This window comes from Alnus glutinosa, chromosome 5, assembly GCF_958979055.1.
Source record: "Alnus glutinosa chromosome 5, dhAlnGlut1.1, whole genome shotgun sequence".
NCBI classification, from domain to species: domain Eukaryota; kingdom Viridiplantae; phylum Streptophyta; class Magnoliopsida; order Fagales; family Betulaceae; genus Alnus; species Alnus glutinosa.
In genome coordinates this window covers 10014975-10035174 of record NC_084890.1, presented here as the reverse complement: position 1 = coordinate 10035174, position 20200 = coordinate 10014975, and the positions used below count along the sequence as shown (strand labels likewise).

The 20200-nt window shown below is 36.7% G+C and overlaps 1 protein-coding gene and 1 long non-coding RNA gene across 2 annotated transcripts; both read left to right on the top strand.

The window, feature by feature from the left end:
• The first annotated feature begins 836 nt into the window (after window positions 1–836).
• On the top strand, window positions 837–5168 carry LOC133869718 (glutamate receptor 2.7-like). Its single transcript, XM_062306791.1, has 5 exons — window positions 837–1133; window positions 1206–2470; window positions 3190–3218; window positions 4224–4504; window positions 4661–5168. The coding sequence occupies exons 1-5, from the start codon at window positions 848–850 to the stop codon at window positions 5098–5100; spliced, it is 2301 nt and encodes a 766-aa protein (XP_062162775.1). The 5' UTR covers window positions 837–847; the 3' UTR covers window positions 5101–5168.
• A 9008-nt stretch (window positions 5169–14176) lies between these two features.
• LOC133869606 (uncharacterized) lies at window positions 14177–17863 on the top strand. The gene is made up of 2 exons (XR_009900482.1): window positions 14177–14390; window positions 17413–17863. It is a non-coding gene; the product is annotated as an uncharacterized LOC133869606 (long non-coding RNA).
• The last annotated feature ends 2337 nt before the right edge of the window (window positions 17864–20200 follow it).

The following is a 20200-nucleotide window of genomic DNA, read 5'->3' as shown; positions in this document are numbered from 1 at the left end:
GGGGTGGTTCGCCCACCCCATGACCAAAAAAAATAATAAAAAATGATGGGTTTTGGCCCTTGGGGTAGCCGAACCACCCCCAAGGGCAATGGGGTGGTTCGACCACCCCTAGGTCGACCAGTCTAAGGGTGGCCGAACCACTCCCGTGGCCCATGGGTGTGGTTCAGCCATTCTCATGGGCAAACCCTCTAAAACTGAGCCACACCAAGGGTCAAAATCTATCAATTTTTTTATTTAATAATTTTTTTATAATTTTTTTTTCTACCATGGGTGGTTCGGCCACCCTGGTGCGCCACCCTTTTTTTTTTTCAATTATTATTTTATTATTTTTATATAGTTTAAATATTTTTATTTTTTATTTTTTATTTTTTTTTGTATGGTACTACGTGTCAACCTCTGCGGTGGACTCGTGGTATACCGTTACTATTTAGATGCAAAATGTAATAGAAGTCCTAAAGTAGTTTTTACCCCTAAACTCAAGTCCACTTATGAAACAAACGAAAAATCAACTACCAAATTTAAAAAACTTAAAATTCAAGTAATAATTAGATATTTAACCCTAAAATTAAAAACAAATTTAAAATTTTATAAAGATTTAAAAGGCATAAAAGTCATTTACCAGCAAAATATCCCAAATTCCATGCCGACATTTCCTAGTCTCGGGTCCGCGTTTTCTGAAGTCAATTCAAAGAGAGGAAAGCGAAATATACGAAATTCCTCGGCGATATACACACTCTAGATCGAAGAACAACCAGATATGCATGTCCATATATAATAAGTGCTACCTTGAGCCTTGTGTATTTATTTATTCTTTTATTCTTTTGTGTACACAATTATCACATACAAAATGGGATTTCTTTTCTTTACCAATAACATACTTCTAAAGTTTTGCCACCTCTTTTCCCTACTAATCTCTATTCTTCTCTTGATCTCCCATGGAGGTCAAGCTACTAATACAACCATAGTTACAAATATTGGTGGAATCATTGATGTCAAGTCCCGAATCGGGAAAGAACAGAAAATAGCCATTGAAATTGCGGCGGAAAACTTCAACCGCTATTCAAAGTCTAACAAGCTGTCCCTCCATTTCCAGGACTCCGGCCAGTTAGACCCCCTTCAAGTTGCTTCTGCCGGTCAGTAAATTTTACGATGATATATCATATTTCTATTGTATTTATAGAACTAATCTCCTACTTTTACTGCAGCTGAAGAGCTCATTAAGGAAAAGAAAGTGGATGTAATTATTGGCATGAACAAATGGGAGGAAGCCGCACTCGTAGCTTCTGTTGGAAACAAGGAAAAAGTTCCGATTATTTCATTCGCAGCTCGTGTCATAACCCCACCGCAGATGGAACGCCGTTGGCCTTTCTTAATACAAATGGCTAACAACGGTTCTTCACAAATCAAATGCGTTGCAGATATTGTTGGGGTGTACCAATGGAAAAAGGTTGTGGTGATACATGAAGATGGTCCGTATGCCAGTGACTCGGGGATGTCAGCTCTTCTTCTATCCAAGGCTCTTCAGGATGTTGATTCAGAGATTGATTATCGTTTAGTTCTTCCACCAGCTTCTTCTCTGTCTTCTCCAAAAGGGTTTGTTCTGGACGAGCTGCTGAAGCTACAGAATGCAACAAAATCTCGGGTTTTTATTGTTCTTCAGTCATCGTTGTCGATGGCGACTCATTTGTTCAGAGAAGCTAAAAATCTCGGGTTTATGGGGAACGAGTCAGCTTGGATTATCACGGACAGTGTAACAAGTTTCCTGTACTCGGTTGACGACTCTGTTATTTCCTCTATGGAAGGTGCTTTAGGGATCAAGACCTACTATTCTACTAGTACTGATTCTTACAAAGATTTCTATGCCCTGTTCTCAAAAAAATTCCAATCCGAGTATCCAGAGGAGGCTAATCCTAAGCCGGGAATTCATGCTCTACGAGCATATGATAGCATTAGGACCATTTCACAGGCCAGTAACATCAGTAGCGCAGAGATTTTGTTAAGGAATATAGCATCAAGCAGTTTCTCTGGTTTAAGTGGCGAAATACGTTTCGAAGGAGGAAAGCTGTTGCAAACTCCCCCCAAATTGAGGATTGTAAATGTGCGAAATAAGAGGTATGAAGAATTAGACTTTTGGGCGCCATATGATAGGTTCTCAAAAGGCCTTGTGACAGAAAAAGGTAGACAACGTTTGGCTGCCCCAGTGATTTGGCCCGCCGAGATGAACTTAAGCAGACCAAAAGGCTGGGCAATGCCTACTGACAAGAATCCATTGATAATTGGAGTTCCCGGGAGAACTTCATTCCAGAAGTTTGTTAAGGTAGATGACAGCAACAAAGATGATATCAAATATGGAGGTTGGTGCATAAAAGTTTTCGAGATGGTGCTATCTAATTTGAATTATAGTTTGCCTTACAAATTTGTGGCCTTCAACAGCACCTATGACGAATTGGTTTACGGAGTTTTCGACAAGGTAACAATTTCAACTTTGCCGTTCAGTTTCGTGAAACTCCTTATTAATCTTCATGTAGTGCATGACACAAACAAACAACTTCATTTTAATTTTCGAAAGTACTTTACAAAAGTTTTCAAAAAAGTGATTTGAGTTTCGAACAGAGTTCTTGAAAAAGTGGGAATTGAAAAGTAAATAGAATTGAAAAAACTAATTGGATAACTTTTGTTTGAGAAGCATTTTTTGGTGATTGAAAATTTCATATGTTTTTCTGATGGGACTTTCTTCTGATGTTGTTTTCTCAAAACTCTGAATCTTCTCAAGCCCCTTGGTATAATAAACTGAACTATAGGTGTTTGATGAGATCATTTTCACACACTTGGTGTCGAGATTTCGACTTGTATTTGTAAATAACTATTTACAGAGGATTGCACAATCAGATAACGATACAAGATAGCATTACAAATTCAAAATGTTATTCTATCCTATCTTAAGTTTGAGTTAATGTGTCTGTCATGATCTTGAGCTGCTGGTTTATATCTTTGTGTTGAATTTGAAATGTTGTTTTCATCTGCTGCATTATCTGCTCTAACACTTGGAAGTTGCAGGAAGAGCAGCAAAATCTGCTCTTAACTGGAATTTTCTCAGTTGATGATTATTGTGTTTTTTCAATTTTCCGAATACAATTTCTTGTTTCTGATAAAGACTACCCTTGTCACGTGGATCAAAAACAATGGAAGACTTATGATGCTGTCGTTGGTGACGTGACCATATTGGCTAGGGTTGGCAATTTTTGACACGACCCGCGAACCCGACACGAACACAACACGAAAATTCAGGGTTAGGGTTTAATATTATCGGGTTCGGGTCATAATCGGGTCAACCCGATTATGATCCGTTTATAATCGTGTCTGGCGGGTCAACCCGCGGGTTGACCCCCCAGACACGTTTTTGTCCTCTTTTTTTTTTTTTTTTTTTTTTTTTTTTTTTTTTTTTAAAGTCAGGTCCAAAACCAAAAGGACCGAAACGGTGAAACCCTACCCGGATCACGCATCACCCATTTCTTGTTTTCTTTTTGCTTCACGCCATCACCCAGTTGGGCTAGTGCCGCCAGTTCACCATCTTCAATCTTCATTAAGTTCACAGACTCACAGTTCACACCGCAACCCTCCTAAACGGCCGAGACACCTCTCGGAGACTCGGATCCTCCCCACGAGGTCCAGGGGCCCAAGCTCTCAGAGCCGCAAAAGCAGAGTTCTCAAAGCCGAGCTCCACCACGCAACCCTCCAAAACGGCGACATCTCCACCGGTTCTGTCCGGGCTTTCCCTTCGATCTCCACCGGCGTCGTCCCCACCGGCTCTTTCCATTCAATTTCCACTGGCGTCGTCCCCACCGGATCTTTCAAGGTCCAAGCCAGTCGAACCTCCTAAAGGCGGAAGTGCTCGGTTCTAGTCATCGACTCATCAGATCCGGAGGCTTGGGCTTGCCAGCCCTGCTCGGCTGCTCCACCTCGTCGACGTCGTGTCCTGTGGGCTGTGGGGTGGGCACTGGGCTCGTCGACGTCGTGTCCTGTGGGTTGTGGGGTGGGCAGTGGGCACGCGTTACCGGGTTCAACGGGTTCGTGTCGTGTAACCCGGTTCACAACTGGGTCGTGTTCGGGTTCTAGTGTCTGACCCGATTAATAATCGGGTCGGGTTCGTGTCTGACCCGATTATGTAATCGGGTCAGCCGGGTCGACACGAACCCGACCCGTTGACCCGAATTGCCAACCCTAATATTGGCTGACAGATTGGAATACGTGGACTTTACTCAGCCCTACACCGAGTCAGGGTTGTCCATGATAGTTCCTACAAAACCTGAAGAGTCAAAAGCATGGATCTTTTTGAAGCCTTTCACGTGGGAAATGTGGGTGGTGACTGGTGCCATCATGCTTTACACAATGCTTATAATTTGGTTCTTGGAGCATCAATGCAATCCAGAATTTAGTGGCCCATGGAAGAATCAGATTGGGACCACGTTTTGGTTCACATTCTCCTCTCTGTTCTTCGCTCATAGTTAAGTACCAAATTTCTAGAATTATAACAAGAAATATTCTATGATTAATATCTGAATATTACAACATACACGATTATTTATATATTTTCAGTTAAGTTTCTGTCAGAAACATCGTCGCATCGAGTGCTTGTGAACTCCATGTTTTTTCTTTGCAGGAGAGAAAATTAACAGCAACTTAACTCGAGTGGTGGTGGTAGTATGGCTCCTTCTTGTGTGGATCTTAACCTCGAGCTACACTGCTAGTCTGTCTTCTATGTTCACCGTGCAAAGACTACAAGAAGTTAATACAGATATTGAGTGGCTAAAGAGCAGCAACTCAAAAGTTGGTTGTGATAATGATTCATTTGTCAGGAATTACCTAGAGGATGTGATTGGATTCAATTCAGAGAACATCATCACGGTTTTCAACGAATCTGAGTACAGAGAGCTATTTGAGAACAAGCATATAACTGCTGCCTTTCTTGAACTTCCATATAAGAAAGTTTTCATCAACCAGCATTGCAAGGGGTACACTGCCACCACACCTACCTATAAATTTGGAGGATTTGGCTTTGTGAGTAGTTACTACAACTTTGCTGTTTCAATTTCCACATAACTTCAAGTTGATCATCCCAAATTTCTATAGTAAACTTCAATGTCATGTCTTTGAGATTTCTTAGCAGAAAATATGTCTTTCAGACAATTTAAATATGGGAAGAAATAATTCTGTAGATCTTTCTCAAACTTTCCATGCATGGTGGCCAAATGTTTAAACACAAATTTTAAATAAATACTAATTAAAAAAATCTTTGTAGTACATGCTATGATATAAAAGAAACAAAAAAAATATACAAGAGTATATCTAACTACTTACACCATTTCGCCCTTTTTTTTCCCTCTACCTTTTCTTCTATCATCCATTTAATTTGGAGTCTTATAAGAAAATAGCATCTTTTTCTCTGATAGGAATCAATTCTTATATATCTTTCATGTAGGCATTCTAAAAAGGCTCTCCAATAGCCAAGGATTTTTCAAAATCAATTTTAAGGCTATTAGAAAAAGGCAACCTCACACGACTTGAAGATGAATGGTTGACTCCTTCAAATGAGTCATGTTCAGTGAATCTAACATCCAATAGTACAGAATATTTGAGCCTCCAGAGCTTCTGGGGCCTTTACCTTATATCTGGTGCAATTTCTACCATTTGTTTTCTACTATCATTAATCCGCTTACTAAAGAATTATCAACATGATCAGCAAGAGGCAAACGAAGGCAATTCAACTCCAAGCAGAACAAGTGCTTGGAAGAAGGCGCTTAGGCTCGCAAGATTCTTATACAATGGAGAGATCAATATTCCAGGGATAGCTCGTACTTTGGCTCCCACCATGGCTCGAGGTGATTGGAGTTCTTCAAGGTCATGTGTGGCCGTGTGATAGTTTAAAATAGTTAAGCTAGGCCATTGTTTTTGGGGCGACCTCGTTTTTTTTTTTTTTTTTTTTTTTTTAACAAAACGTAAAACGAGTATCACAGTGGCACGACTGCATGTCGCTCAACCAACATATGGCATATGCCTCATAACATGTACCTGAAATATAAAGTTATATCTACAGCGGAATACATCATGATACCATCAAACATAGCGGATTACCATAATTATAAATAAACCTGTTATCTACACAAAAGTGAGCCATAACACAAGTCTATCTGTTTAAGGCTTAACTACATATAACTATTACAAAAGAATGGCTTATATAAAATAATACGTGGCACATACGCCACAAACCATATACAAAAGTACTCAAAATAAGGACACCATAGTCCAACCCCCTACGACTGTCGCTACAGGCTTCAATCGTAGTAACCCAAATAGTACGCTACCGGATCATCATCCGCCTCAGGAGTACCTGCAATCATAGAAATATCATCAACACGGTTGTGATGGTATCCACATCTGCATAGGTGAAAGAATGAATCCATCGTCTCAGTATAAAACATACTAAGACCTCAGTGATATAAAACTAACTGAGTTTTTACAAAGAACCAACCTTTATTTTATTTTTAGTCGTGCGCACAATATATCAGCCACAATTTACAAATAGCTAATACAGCAAACACCGACTATTCAAAAAATATTTAAGACATACTATATAACCGTGAAAATATATAGAAGTTTCAGTCTACCGATTGGAAGATTCTACATATAAACCCCTCTATTATAGTATTTTTCAACGATGGCTCAGACATAGGTGTACACGATCACTCTATCACAGATATCATGTCTACACATTAGTCTTAAGCAATAAAACATGACATATTACTCTTCCATACTAGGATATCATCCTTCAACATTATACTTGCAACACCATCTCTAATCGTATTTTAGCTTCATGCCTTGAACGTCAATAGATCATGTGAGCACTACAGTTAAACTCAATTATGTTAACACGTCTTTCCTGAAAAACAATAACAGTCAACCTTCTTACTCATAGACATGCCATTATTCGCACCTGGGCAATTATGAATCCATGTACATTCAAGTTCAATGTTTCTTAACACATGTGACTATCCGATAGAAATATAAATAAGTGCTTTTCATTTAAGACACTTATACATACCAACACGTCTAGTAAAAGCTATTCATAACATAAAAACATCACTCATAAAACAATGCTATATATGATATACATGAAACTGGGTCTACTGGGGGCTTGGGTCCCCCACGATGCTGACAACTGCTGTTTAACTGTGTTTACTGCATTCTGTTACTATTGTACTGTTATTATATGTATGCTCTATACTACATGCTCTATGCTCTGTGCCTGACCAGTATATGTTTCACTATTGTATCATGCTATAAAATCATGCAGTTGCTAAATCATGTTCCCTTAAAACTAAACAAATCCAACATTTCATCAAATACTTTGAAATCATTCATGTTAGTATTTGTATTGGCTACATTCTGGTTAAAACAAAAACACTTTATGTAATGGTTGCGTTTTAACAGGACAGTCGATTTTCAAATCGGAATCTTCATAATATTCAGACATTTACTGTTTACAAGCTTCTAGAACATATCCATGAAGAGTCCATTGCAAAAACCAAGACAAATCAGTCGGTTCTTGTGCAACCGTTCGGACAGGCCTTTGAAGGCGTCCGAACGCCCCGCAGTGTCTTATGGATAAACATTGAAGACACTCGGACGACAGAGCAACACCGTCCAGACGCCAGGTCAATTAGTATTCAACAAGGATTGTATTTCAGAAGTCAACACTATTTGGAAAGTTTCTGTATTCCGTCTGGACGACTCGGCAACTCGTCTGGACGATATCCAGTAATTCAGATAACTCCAGATTTCCGTTCGAACACGGAAAGAATTCTAGCGAAGACCATCCGGACGCTCGGTCAAGCCATCCGGATGCAAACCTGATAAGGATAGAATTGCGCTATTTCTGAAGGATCGCTGAAATCCGTCTGGACGAGGCTATCTTCTGTCTGGACGCTCGTCAGTCAGAGTTTGATTTTCAACAGTTTTCAAGGTCTCTTGAAGCCTATAAATATGGGGCTCTAGGCTAGTGTTTTGTATAGAATTCAACAGAGAATTGCATAGTGCTTTGAGATGGTGTTTAGTGAGAATCGAAGATCTGCTAGCTCTCAAGCTATTGCCAGTATGTGCTCAAGTGTTCATGCGAAGTTTATCTTAGGGGTTGGACCTAATGTAACGACCCACCCTCAATGAAACAATATTGTCCGCTTTTGGCTCCCCCAAACCAGACTTCCCAGGAAGTCACTCATCCTGGGATTACTCTCGCAGAAGCACGCTTAACTACGGAGTTCTGATAGGTTCATCGCCATCATGGCTTTAAAACGCGTTGTGTCATAAATTGTACATTTATACATATAAGCACATCTCCATTCCCAGGAGATGTGGGACATCACAATCACCCCTTCTTGGGACCCAGCGTCCCCGCTGGCGACCTTCATGGGATCTATGACGACCCATTTTTTTTTTAAAAAAAAAACATATATAAATGGATCTTCACAGTGGCACGACTACTTGTCGCTCAGCCAACATAACGTACACGTTCCATAACATGTACCTGATATTCATAGTTACATCTAACACAGCGGAATATAAATATCAATATGCAGCGGAACACATATCATAAGCAGAAATACATCTAATACCTAACTGTTAATTACAACAACGAGAGCCATTTACGAGTCTATCTATTTAAGGTTTATAAAACATATTACACTAATTACATACTAAAATACAGGGTTCAATAAATACATAAGCCACATAAAACACGAGCCATAAAAATATAATACGCAAAATACGGACTACCCATGAGTTCATAACTTATGACTGTCGCGATGTGCTCCAATCATAGCATCCCATACGCTAGGTGAACGAGTCAATATCTATATCCGTAGAACCTGCAACCAAAGCATCAATGTCTGTACGGTTGCGGGGGTTGCCGCATCCGTACAGGTGGAATTATGAGCCCACCGCCTTAACATAAATAATTACACTAAGACTTCAGAGGTATACTATTCACTGAGTTTTCACAAAGAATCAACTTTTCTTTATTTTAGTTTTGCGAGCACTATAACAGCTACCAATTTATAAACTTTTGTTTGAAAACCCCCATGGCTGATTTAGCAAACACCGACTAATAGAAAATATTTAAAGCATACTATGTAGCTGCGAACACATACAGAAGTTCCAGTCATCCCACCTTGGAAACAACTACATATCTTCTCACCTACTATAAAACTATTGGGGGTAATTACCTTTTTCCCCCATGAACTACCAACTTTTGCGCAAAGCCCCCACAAACTACCAACTCGACCAAAATAGAGCATTCAACTACCAAAGACAACCATTTTCCCCTCTTCCGCCAGTCAAAAGGGTTAAAACAAATGGTCAACAGGTCACGTGACTGTCACATGCTGTTTTACCCTCATTTTCTTCCTATTTTGCCCCCATGAACTGCCACCATCTTCCAACATGCCCCTATGAACTACCACCATCTTCCAGCATGCCCCCATGTAAAACGGCACGTGACGGTCACGTGACCCGTTGACTGTTTGTTTTAACCCTCTAATTGACGGAAGGGGGGAAAATGGTTGTGTTTGGTAGTTGAATACTCTATTTTGGTCGAGTTAGTAGTTTGTGGAGGCTTTGCGCAAAAGTTGGTTGTTCATGAGGGAAAAAGGTAATTACCCCAAACTATTGTATTTTGTGACTCAAATGTACAAAGAAACAGCATTGCCAGATGTGATAACTTCATGTCAAAAGATGTTTACATTACCCAATCCAGTAACGTACAATCTAGGTACATCAAGCATAAAACTATGGTAGCTCAAATGTACAAAGAAACAGCATTGCCAGATGTAGGTAACTTCGTGTCAAAAGACACTTATATTATCCAATCCAGTAGCGTACAATCTAGGTACATCAAGCATAAAACAATGGTATCTTACTCAGCAATACAAAGAAACAGCATTGCCAGATGTAGGTAACTTCATGTCAAAAGACACTTACGTTACCCAATTCAGTAGCGTACAATCTAGGTATACTAAAGCTCGATTCCTTTAAATCATGCAATAAGAAATATATATATCATAAAAACGATATAAACAAACACACCAAGATATATGTATGCATATGCCAAGCGAACGGGGACCGTATCCTAAAGGACAGGGACCGTATCTCAAAGAACAGGGATCGTATCCCAAAGGACAGGGACCGTATCCCGAGGTTTGTGCCGTTAAGCACGCAATGCATCATGTCTCCCCCTTTATAACTCACACTAAAAATCTCAGTAATTTACAATGCAACCCTAGTCTACAAAAATCCCCAATCATATCCTAGAGTCACACCATTTATTCAAACTCCACATATCATATACATACTTCAACATCATCATAATTTCAAGATATTCAAAAGTACTCAAATCATCCAAAACAGATATCTTCAACATACAGTTGGTTCAGATTCATAAAACATATATATTTTGCAATTTATTAATATATGAAAATAATAGTTTCTCAGTGAGTATATTACTCACCTTGGCTGCGCAGATATTAAGCACTAGGTCTCCTAAACCTTGCCATGCAATGCATTACTGTAAAAACAATACATTGCACATTGTTGACAACTTCTAATATTGGACTCACATTTAGCTCTTAAATTGCTCAAGAGCTAACCCATAGAAAACCCATAATATTTCTAGGGTTCCCAAATATTTACCCATAATCCTAGACACTAACTAAACTCAATTAACACTAACCTAAAGTATTTACTACGGGTTAGTTATTAAAAACACCATTTAATTATTTACTCATAATATTAATTACTAACTTATCATTATTTCCACTAACCCATAAATTATTTTTACTAATACTTTTATAATAATATTAGCCCTAAAATTATATTTGCTAATCTTTGGATTATTTCTCACTAACATTTTATCAATATTATTAACTCTAATATTATGTTCATAAATCTTTTTACATCAATTACTAACATAATTTAACTATCTAAATTTTAATCAATTAAAACTCTCAAATTAATTTAACCCATCAAATTAGGGTTTTCAAAATTAACCCATAATATATAAAATATTAACTTGATCACAATAACTATTAATCTCACCAACATAAACACTAATATATTTAAAATAACATTAATTCATAAATTATGAATTAAAGGAACTTACCCAAATAATACCCGGTGTTTGGGGAATCTTTGCAAGCTCCAAATAGCACAAAGTCTAAAGAAAACACTATATCAAACTCATATTTTGCTAGATTTAACCAAAAATCTCAAAATATGAATTTAGCTATTTACCTCAAAATGATCGGTAAAAACGTAGATCGGACTTCGTAGATCACGTTACCGAAGTCGAATTTGAGTTTGGACGGTTGGATCTTCGTAAATCATGAATTTTGTAGAAAAACCCCAAAGAGGACAAAAGAGATAGGCATTCTGCCTCTTTCTTTTTTTCTCTCCCACGAGATAAGGCGTAGACGCCTTATCATCCTTTTCTTCTCCTTTTTTTTTTTTTTTTTTTATTAATTTTGTTTTTCTTTGGGAAGGGCCAGATGGCCCTTCCTTCTTTTCGTGAAGGGCCAAGTGGCCCTTCACTTTAAGTATGTGGGGCGTAGGTCGCCCCACATGCTTTATTATTATTATTATTATTATTTTTACTTGACTTTTCTTTTCTTCTTTTAATTTTTCTTTTCATCTCTTTATTTAATTTTATTAATTAATTTCTTTTATGTTTATTTTTCATTTTTAATTTCTTTTCTATTTTATTTTCTTTTTCAATTTTCTTTAGACTTTAAAAATATTCCTTTGCATTTTTAATGACACTAAAATAATTTTAATTAGTTATTTACTCAAATTCTATACTCTAATTATTAAATAATGTCTCAGACATTACAGGATCACCCCATTCTTGACGTCTCAGCGAGTATCCGCTGGCAACCCTCATGGGCTTGTGCACGCTCCCACCATCTCAAGCTAGGTAATGGTTTTGATACCATTTGTAACGACCCACCCTCAATGACACAATATTGTCCGCTTTTGGCTCCCTCAAACCAGACTTCCTAGGAGGTCACCCATCCTGGGATTACTCTCGTAGAAGTACGCTTAACTGCAGAGTTCTGATAGGTTCATCGCCATCACGGCTTTAAAACACGTTGTGTCATAAAAGGTGCATTTATACATATAAGCACATCTCCATTCCCAGGCGATGTGAGACATCACACTTAAGGTAAAAGAATCCATCAAAAACCCCTTCAAGTGGAAGATCTGGTTGGAAAGCGTTCGTGTTGGGTTACACGTCAGAGTTAAAGATATGACTACTGCATAAGGGTATGTAAGTACGAGTGTCTTGTAACTAGCTTTGTTTTTGAATAGTGGATTTCTTGAGTTTGGCTGTTCCGGAGTGGTTTTTCTCTTCACAGAGTTTCCACTTTGTAACAAATACCTTTTTTTATTTAAATTCCGCATTTCAGATATTTGTTTGCACACAAACACACACACACACACACATACACACACACTTCGTTTGTTTAAGAAGTCAATAAATTATTTTCTATTCAAAACATAGTTTATTTAGAAAACATAAATAGTTTCAACATGACATGTTCTTAAACAATTTGCATAATTTAAATCTCAACCGCAGCACAACCTCAAACACTTTAAATTAATTCAACACATTTCACTCATGCATCATTTCTTAAACATCATTGATATAGTTTAAACATAATCGAAACTAATTAAATTATCTCAAAACATATAATTCATCATATAGTCGGTTCGGTTTCATAAACAATATATATATATATATATATATATATATATTCTCAATGAGTAAAATACTCACATCAGATCGTTTGTACTCCCAATATCCAAACGACTCGAAACTCAACCGTAAAGTACCGCTAAAAATATAATACATTGCGTTAATTAGTATTCTAACTAATAATCACACTAGGTGGCATTTATTTAAAATTTCTAATCACTTTATTAAACCCAATATTGGTAACCCATAAGCATTACTAAGGGTTAATCACAATAAAATAGCATTTTAACAAAATACCCAAAAAACTAAGGTCTATAGAAAACTTACCAAAAATTCACCACGCCAAGACCCAATGCTCGGGAAGCTCCTAGCAACTCCAAACCACACAAAATCTAGAGAACACGCCAAGTTAAACTCATTTCTATAAGATTTATAAAAAATCTCCAAAAATGCAAGTTTAGCGATTTACCTCAAAACGTTTGGTCAAAACGTAGATTAGGCTTTAAGGATTACGTTACTGAAGTCGAATCTAAGATTGGAGAGTTGGATCTTCGTAGATCGTGATTTTTCTATGAAAACTCAAAAGAGAAAAAAATGAAGAGGAGTCTCTGTTCTTAAAATAAAAATGAAGAGGCTTTGCCTCTTTTATTGAAGAGGCCACTCGGCGTCTTGATTAAAATAGCCACCTGGCCTTTTGAGTGAAGGGTATTAGCCCTTCACTTAATTTTTTGGACGTGGGGCACAGACCAGTGCCATATATATTACTTTATTTTATTTATTTATTTATTTCTTTAAATCATTATTTTTTTTTGTTTATTTAATTTTTTTTTGGACTATAAAATATTGTCTGTGCGTCCTATTGTATTTTTCAGTCTTTAAATTAATTTTAGTCATTTATTCCATTAAATTTATTCTTAAAATGACAAATAATGTAAAGACCAAGAAAAATAAATAGGAAATTTAGTGTTAATAAATTATATTTATTTAATAGGATGAGAATAATAATAATTTCTAAGGAGATAAATTTATATAATTGGAGTAAAAACGAGTTTTAGTAAATAAATAATTAATTGCATTAGTAAAAATATAGTTAAAATTAATATGGGGTCAAATATTAATTATTAAAAGATAGAGTTTTAATACAGTGGGGTTTTAGTGTAATTCATGGAAGTTTGTGCATTTAAATAAAAAGGTAATCTCACCTTCTCACGTGTCGCCATTGGATTGGCTTAGGAGAAGACTCACAATGAGACAAGTGTTCAACTTCTTCTCTCTCTTCCTTTTCTCTTTCTTTTTCCCCTCTTTTCTCCCTTTTTCCGGATTCCTCTCTCTCTCTCTCACTCTCTCTCCCCCCCCCCCCCCCCCCCCCCCCTCTCACCTGCACGCCTCTCTTGTTCTCCTTCTTTTTATTTTCCTCTCTTCCTCTCTTCTAGTCCCGCACGCCAGTCCCCCTCCCCATCTCTCACGCCCAGTTTTCCCTTCCCCCCTCCCTTCCTCTTCTATTACACACACGCACAGTGAGCCCGTGAGAGAGAGAGAGAGAGCTGCCATGGAGGAGATCTAGCCATGAGAAGAAGGAAAATAAATGGTAATTCCCTAACCCTTTTCTTCGTATTTTCGGATTACTCACTGTATTTATAGCTCGAATTCTAGTTTAGATGGTTTCTAACGATTGGGTCGAGTTTGTGGGTATTGGGTGTTAAGCAAGAACCGAATGGGTTCTTGTTGGGTTCGGTTTTGATAGTTAATTTATGGTGTTTAGTTCCTTAATTTCCATTGAATATTTGAGTTGCTTGGATTGATTAAGTTTTGGAGTTTTGGTGGTTTTTGGTAGAGGATAACCGAACGATGCTTTGATGAAGAAAAGAAAATAGTATGATCTGCCATGATTTTTATTTAGGTCCGAAATTAGGAATTAAAAATGGAATTGGGTTTGTTTTGATTAAACCATTTGATGGGTATTGTTGTCTTGAAATGAGTCTCGGTTTTGGAAGTTTATAATTGATTTATTTGAGTTGTTTGGATTGGTTGAGTTCTTGAATTTTAGGTGGATTGTGAAATGCTTGAAGTAATTGAGAGAAGGGATGATTTGTAGGGAACTTGATGGATGTATCTTGTTAAATCCGAATGTAGGATTGATGTTAACCAAAATTGAAGTTGATGGGTGTGTTTTCCTTGGCTTTGATTTGTATTATTTTTCATGGGTATTTTCTAGCATGACCAAATGGATGAGTATTATGTGCTAATTGAACTATTATTTGTGGAGGTTATAAAGGGTTGACTATGGTAAAGTTAGAATATAAGCTTAAGTGTTTGATTTACTAAAAGGAATGAGTCTTTGGATAATTTAGTTTTAGTTATGTTGACTTGTTATGAATTGTTGATTTGATATTGGTTTTATGACTAATAGAGGAGTTGGTTTTAATATGAAAATGGGGATTTCAAAGTATTAGTGTAGGAGTGTATTTTGATGTTAAAGGATGAATTGTTAATGGATAAGGTTAGTTTGTTAGAGTTGTTTGAATTGTTTTGATGATTGGGACCCGTATGGACTAAAAGACTTTATGTGGGTATTCCCACTTATGAGGGAAGTTAGCCTTGATATGTAAATGAGGATTTTTTTAGTGTAAATGGGTAACGTTGAATTGATTAAAGTTGGATTCATTGTCATAAATCATTGGGATGACTGGGGAATGTATTGTCAATTTATGGTTAAGGTCCTCATCTTAGTACTAATTGAGGAATGAGAAATAAGATAAGGAAATTGGTTAGGTTGGTTTGTTGAGAAGAGCTTGGAGTTAATGTTTTAGATATATCCTTTGGTGTAAATGGCAAATGCGGTTGAAATAAGGAATGAAAAAATGTTATATACGTATGGTTATGTGGTTTTTGTGTGCTAATAGATGTATTGGGTTATGTTTATGAGCTTTGGATGGTTTGGATTTTAGGTAAGGTATGAGAAGAATTAATGCCTAAGGACACTAAGACAATATGATAAATAGGTAAGTGTTGGGCGTTGGGTTCTATGAGCCAATTAATAGAACATATACTTAACTAGAAATAAATTAAGGAATGAGTAAATAGTGTAGGTCAAATGGATATAATAAATAAATGGAATACATAAGGATTATATAGCGTTGGAGCCATAGCTTATATACAAGGAATTACTAAGCCAATCTTTATACGTATTTGGATTAGGTTTAAGCCTGGTGAGCATTTTATAGGTGCATATATATATATAAACACACACGTATATTCATGTACATATACAAGTATGTAAGTTAGATATATATTACTAACTTAGTAAATAAATAAAATGTTATGAAATGGAGGTTAGCAATGATAATATAATGCGGCAACAATTGATAACCTAATAAAATAGTAAACATACCTTAGTGTTAATAAACATGACATAATAGGAACCTAAACCTAAGTGTTAATTTAATAATAGTTAGGATACTTAACTAGACTTAGACACGAGTAACGCAACGTGTGAGCATGCGGGTAGTCTAAGTGTCATAGAATGAGTTTCATAGCATAGTCTAACGTTATAAGTATTTGTAGGGTCGTGTCATGATTGGAGACATTGACTTGTTCTCCAATGTAGAGTTCAAGTAACTAGAACACCGGAGAAACGTTGGAGTCATAAGTCGTATGCAACCAAGGTGAGTATTTTACTCACTGAGAAAACTACTTTTAAATATGTTATAGAAATGCAAACACTATATTATTTTATAAATCTGAACCAACTGTATGTTGAATATATACACTTTGGATGTTTAAGTAGTTTCAATTATGTTGAAAGATCAATGATGTTATGAAATGATGTATGAATGAAAGATGTTGAATTGATTTAAAGTATTTGAATGTGTGCTGCAGGTGAGATTTAAATTATGCAAAGAAAAATGATAAAATTACATGTTGATTGGTTTATTGTATTTGAAGAAAGCATGATTTGCAAAGAATAGGAGTATAGAGTTTGAATTGTAAAGCATAAATCATGAATACATTAACGGAAGAGAGGGTAAGCCTCATAATAACGAAAAGAGGGTAAGCCTTATAATAATGAAAGAGAGGGTAAGCCTCAATGAATAAAAAGACTATCATGAGCATGTATAGCATTATTTAAATTGTGTGTTGTTTTCATGATATGTATATTGTAGTTTTGCTAGACGTATTAGTATGCATAAAAGTCTCAATGGAAAAGAGCTTATGTATATTTCTATCGAATGGTTGCATGATTTAAATGCCATTGCTTTCTAACTTAAGGGTTATGTAAACCTGAGCAAATAAACCACAAAGTATTATCGTAGGTGAGGTCGAACATAGTTGTTGGTACAACAGAACTTCTACGTATAATCTTAACTGCCTAGTATGTTTAAATGTTTTCTATTAGTCAGTGTTTGCTATATTAGCAATGGGGGTTTTCAAACAAAGTTTATAAAATTGGTAGCTGTTATAGTGTACATATGACTAAAAAAGAAAAGTTAGTTCTTTGCGAAAACTCAGTGAATAGTATACCTCTGAGGTCTTAGTGTATTTATTTATGTTAAGACGGTGGGCTCATAATTTCACCTATACGAATGTGGCAAACCCCCACAATCGTATAGATGATATTCCTTTGGCTGCAGGTACTCCGATCGTAGTTAATGGTGTTGTAGATGTGCAGTTGAGGTATTATAACTGAAGCTCGCCACGACGGTCATAATTGCGGGACTATGGGTGTCCTCGATTTTATAGGTTTTGTTTATGGTTTGTGTGTAGTTGGCTTGTGTCACTTGTTATTGTATAAACCATTTCTGTTGTGTAATTATATTGAGGAAAGACTTAAACAGATAGATGTTAAATGGCTCTTGTTGTAATTAATTTATGATAGATGTTTAAGATGTGATTTCCGCTATTAAGTTTATGTTTTCTGCTGCATAGTAGATAGATATTAAACTCTGATTTACCAGGTACAGATTATGGGGTATGTATCATATGTAGGCTTTGCGACATATTGTCATGCCATTGTAAAGATCCTTTTATATTTTAAAAGATTAATATTTGTTATTCTATAAACCATTTCTGTTGTGTAATTATATTGAGGAAAGACTTAAACAGATAGATGTTTAAGATGTGATTTCCGCTATTAGGTTTATGTTTTCCGCTGCATAGTAGATAGATGTTAAACTCTGATTTACCAGGTACAGATTATGGGGTATGTATCATATGTAGGCTTTGCGACATATTGTCATGCCACTGTAAAGATCCTTTTATATTTTAAAAGATTAATATTTGTTATTCTATAAACCATTTCTGTTGTGTAATTATATTGAGGAAAGACTTAAACAGATAGATGTTTAAGATGTGATTTCCGCTGCATAGTAGATAGATGTTAAACTCTGATTTACCAGGTACAGATTATGGGTTATGTACCATATGTTGGCTTTGCGACATATTGTTGTGCCACTGTAAAGATTCGTTTATATTTGAAAAGATTAATATTTATGCAAATGTTTTGTATTAAAAAAAAAAAAAAAAACAAGGGTTGTCACAAATAATATTCGGGACATCACAGTTTTAAATGTTTTTAAGCCTTTATTCCTAACACTTAAACCATTTGTCACCACGTAAACGCTCTCCTAGAGAGAGAACCTCCACCTTCTCTCTACCCATGAGTAAAGGAAAAATTAGGTTTTTGTACCTATCTTCCACTTTGAAATTTCCTCTTCCACCTTTGGTAAAATCTGATACACCATTTTTATCATTCAACACCTCTTCTACTAAAAAGCCTCTTCTCTCAATCCCCAAGACAAGGAAAAATTAGGTTTTTCTGTCCCTATCTTCCCCCTTTGCAATTTTTCTTTGCTGAGCTACAAGGAATCATCCGGCAGCCTTCCACCGTTCTCAGGCTTTTCTATTGATTCCACAAAATTTGAGGCTTGCCTCTTCTGTCCAATGAAAATATTCTCTTAGAATTGTAGAGGTTTATCTCAATCCTCTAAAATTCATAGTTTACAGGCCCTGATTAGAAAAAATAATCTTGATATTATCTTCTTGTCTGAAACTAAGACGGCCTCTTCCATTGCTAGTTCTTTAATGCATCAGCTTGGTTTCAATATGCTTGTTCAAGCACCTCCCTCTAGCTCTCGAGGAGGACTTTTACTAGCCTGGAAAAATGATGTTACACTCTCTGATTTTTATGTATCTCATGATATGATTTGTGCTCGGTGTTCCTTAGACTCCCCTGCGGTTGAATGGTTGATTTCGTTTGTTTATGGACCCTCATATCAGAAATCCACTTCTGATTTTTGGACCACGTTAGCCGCTTTTGGTGACCATTGTGATATTCCATGGCTTCGTATTGGCAATTTTAATGCTTTTACTACTCAAAATGATAAATTGGGCGGTAGACCTTTTCCATGCTCCTCCAGGAATACTTCTAGTCATTTTATGAATCAGTTTGGTATGATTGATCTGGGATTTTTTGGTAACCCCTATACGTGGTCTAACCACCGGTAAGGGCATAGTTTGATTAAAGAACGTATTGATTGGGCTATTGCTACAAATCAATGGATTCAGCATTTCCTTTCTTTCTCAGTTACCATTTGCTTGCTCATAATTCTGATCACAACCCACTGCTCGTAGATACATCTATTAGATACCCTTCCCTCCCTCGCCCTTTTCGCTTTGAAGAATTTTGGACTTGGGGTCCCACATGTGGAGTTGTTATTAAAGAAGCTTGGTCTATTCTTGTATCTGGCTCCCCAGCTTACTGCTTGACAACAAAACTAAAAAACACCAAGCTAGTGTTTAGATCCTTACATGTCAACTAGAGTTCCCTAGATTTATGTTTCCAAAGGGATTCTTCTTGAATCATATATTCATTTAAAAGGGACTTGAGGTGAAGCTCGAAGGCTGAGTTGGAATTTGAAGGAGGGGCCTGTTGAGTAATGTCAAGTAATTGATAAGTGGAGTCCAGTTTCCGTTTAATTTCCCCAAAGAAATGCTTATTCCAGTGTCTGATTGCACTACCGCCCCATCAGCCTCTGCAACATTATCTACAAGATCATCTCCAAACTGTTTGCTAATAGGCTTAAGCCTTTTCTCAATAATATTATTTCTCCATTTCAGACAGCTTTTGTCCCAAACCGCCCCATCCAAGATAATTCTATTTTGGCTCATGAGATGCTCCACACTCTTAAATCTAAGCGGGGTAGAGGGGGCCAAATGGCTGTTAACATTGATATGGAGAAAGCCTTTGACAAAATGGAATGGTCTTTTCTGCTAGCAATTCTTACAAAACTTGGCTTTCATCCAAAATGGATCAATTAGATTAGACTCTGCATTTCAACCTCCTCTTTTTCAGTGTTACTGAATGGCAGCCCTTTTGGGTTCTTTTCCCCATCTAGAGGT

Excerpts from the sequence above, each read along its gene's own strand:
- LOC133869718 (XM_062306791.1), top strand. The coding sequence starts at position 848 with ATGGGATTTCTTTTCTTTACCAATAACATACTTCTAAAGTTTTGCCAC. Across the intron at positions 2,471-3,189 it reads TTTACGGAGTTTTCGACAAG|ACTTATGATGCTGTCGTTGG; the intron begins GTAACAATTTCA and ends AAACAATGGAAG. Across the intron at positions 3,219-4,223 it reads GCTGTCGTTGGTGACGTGAC|AATATTGGCTGACAGATTGG; the intron begins CATATTGGCTAG and ends ATTGCCAACCCT.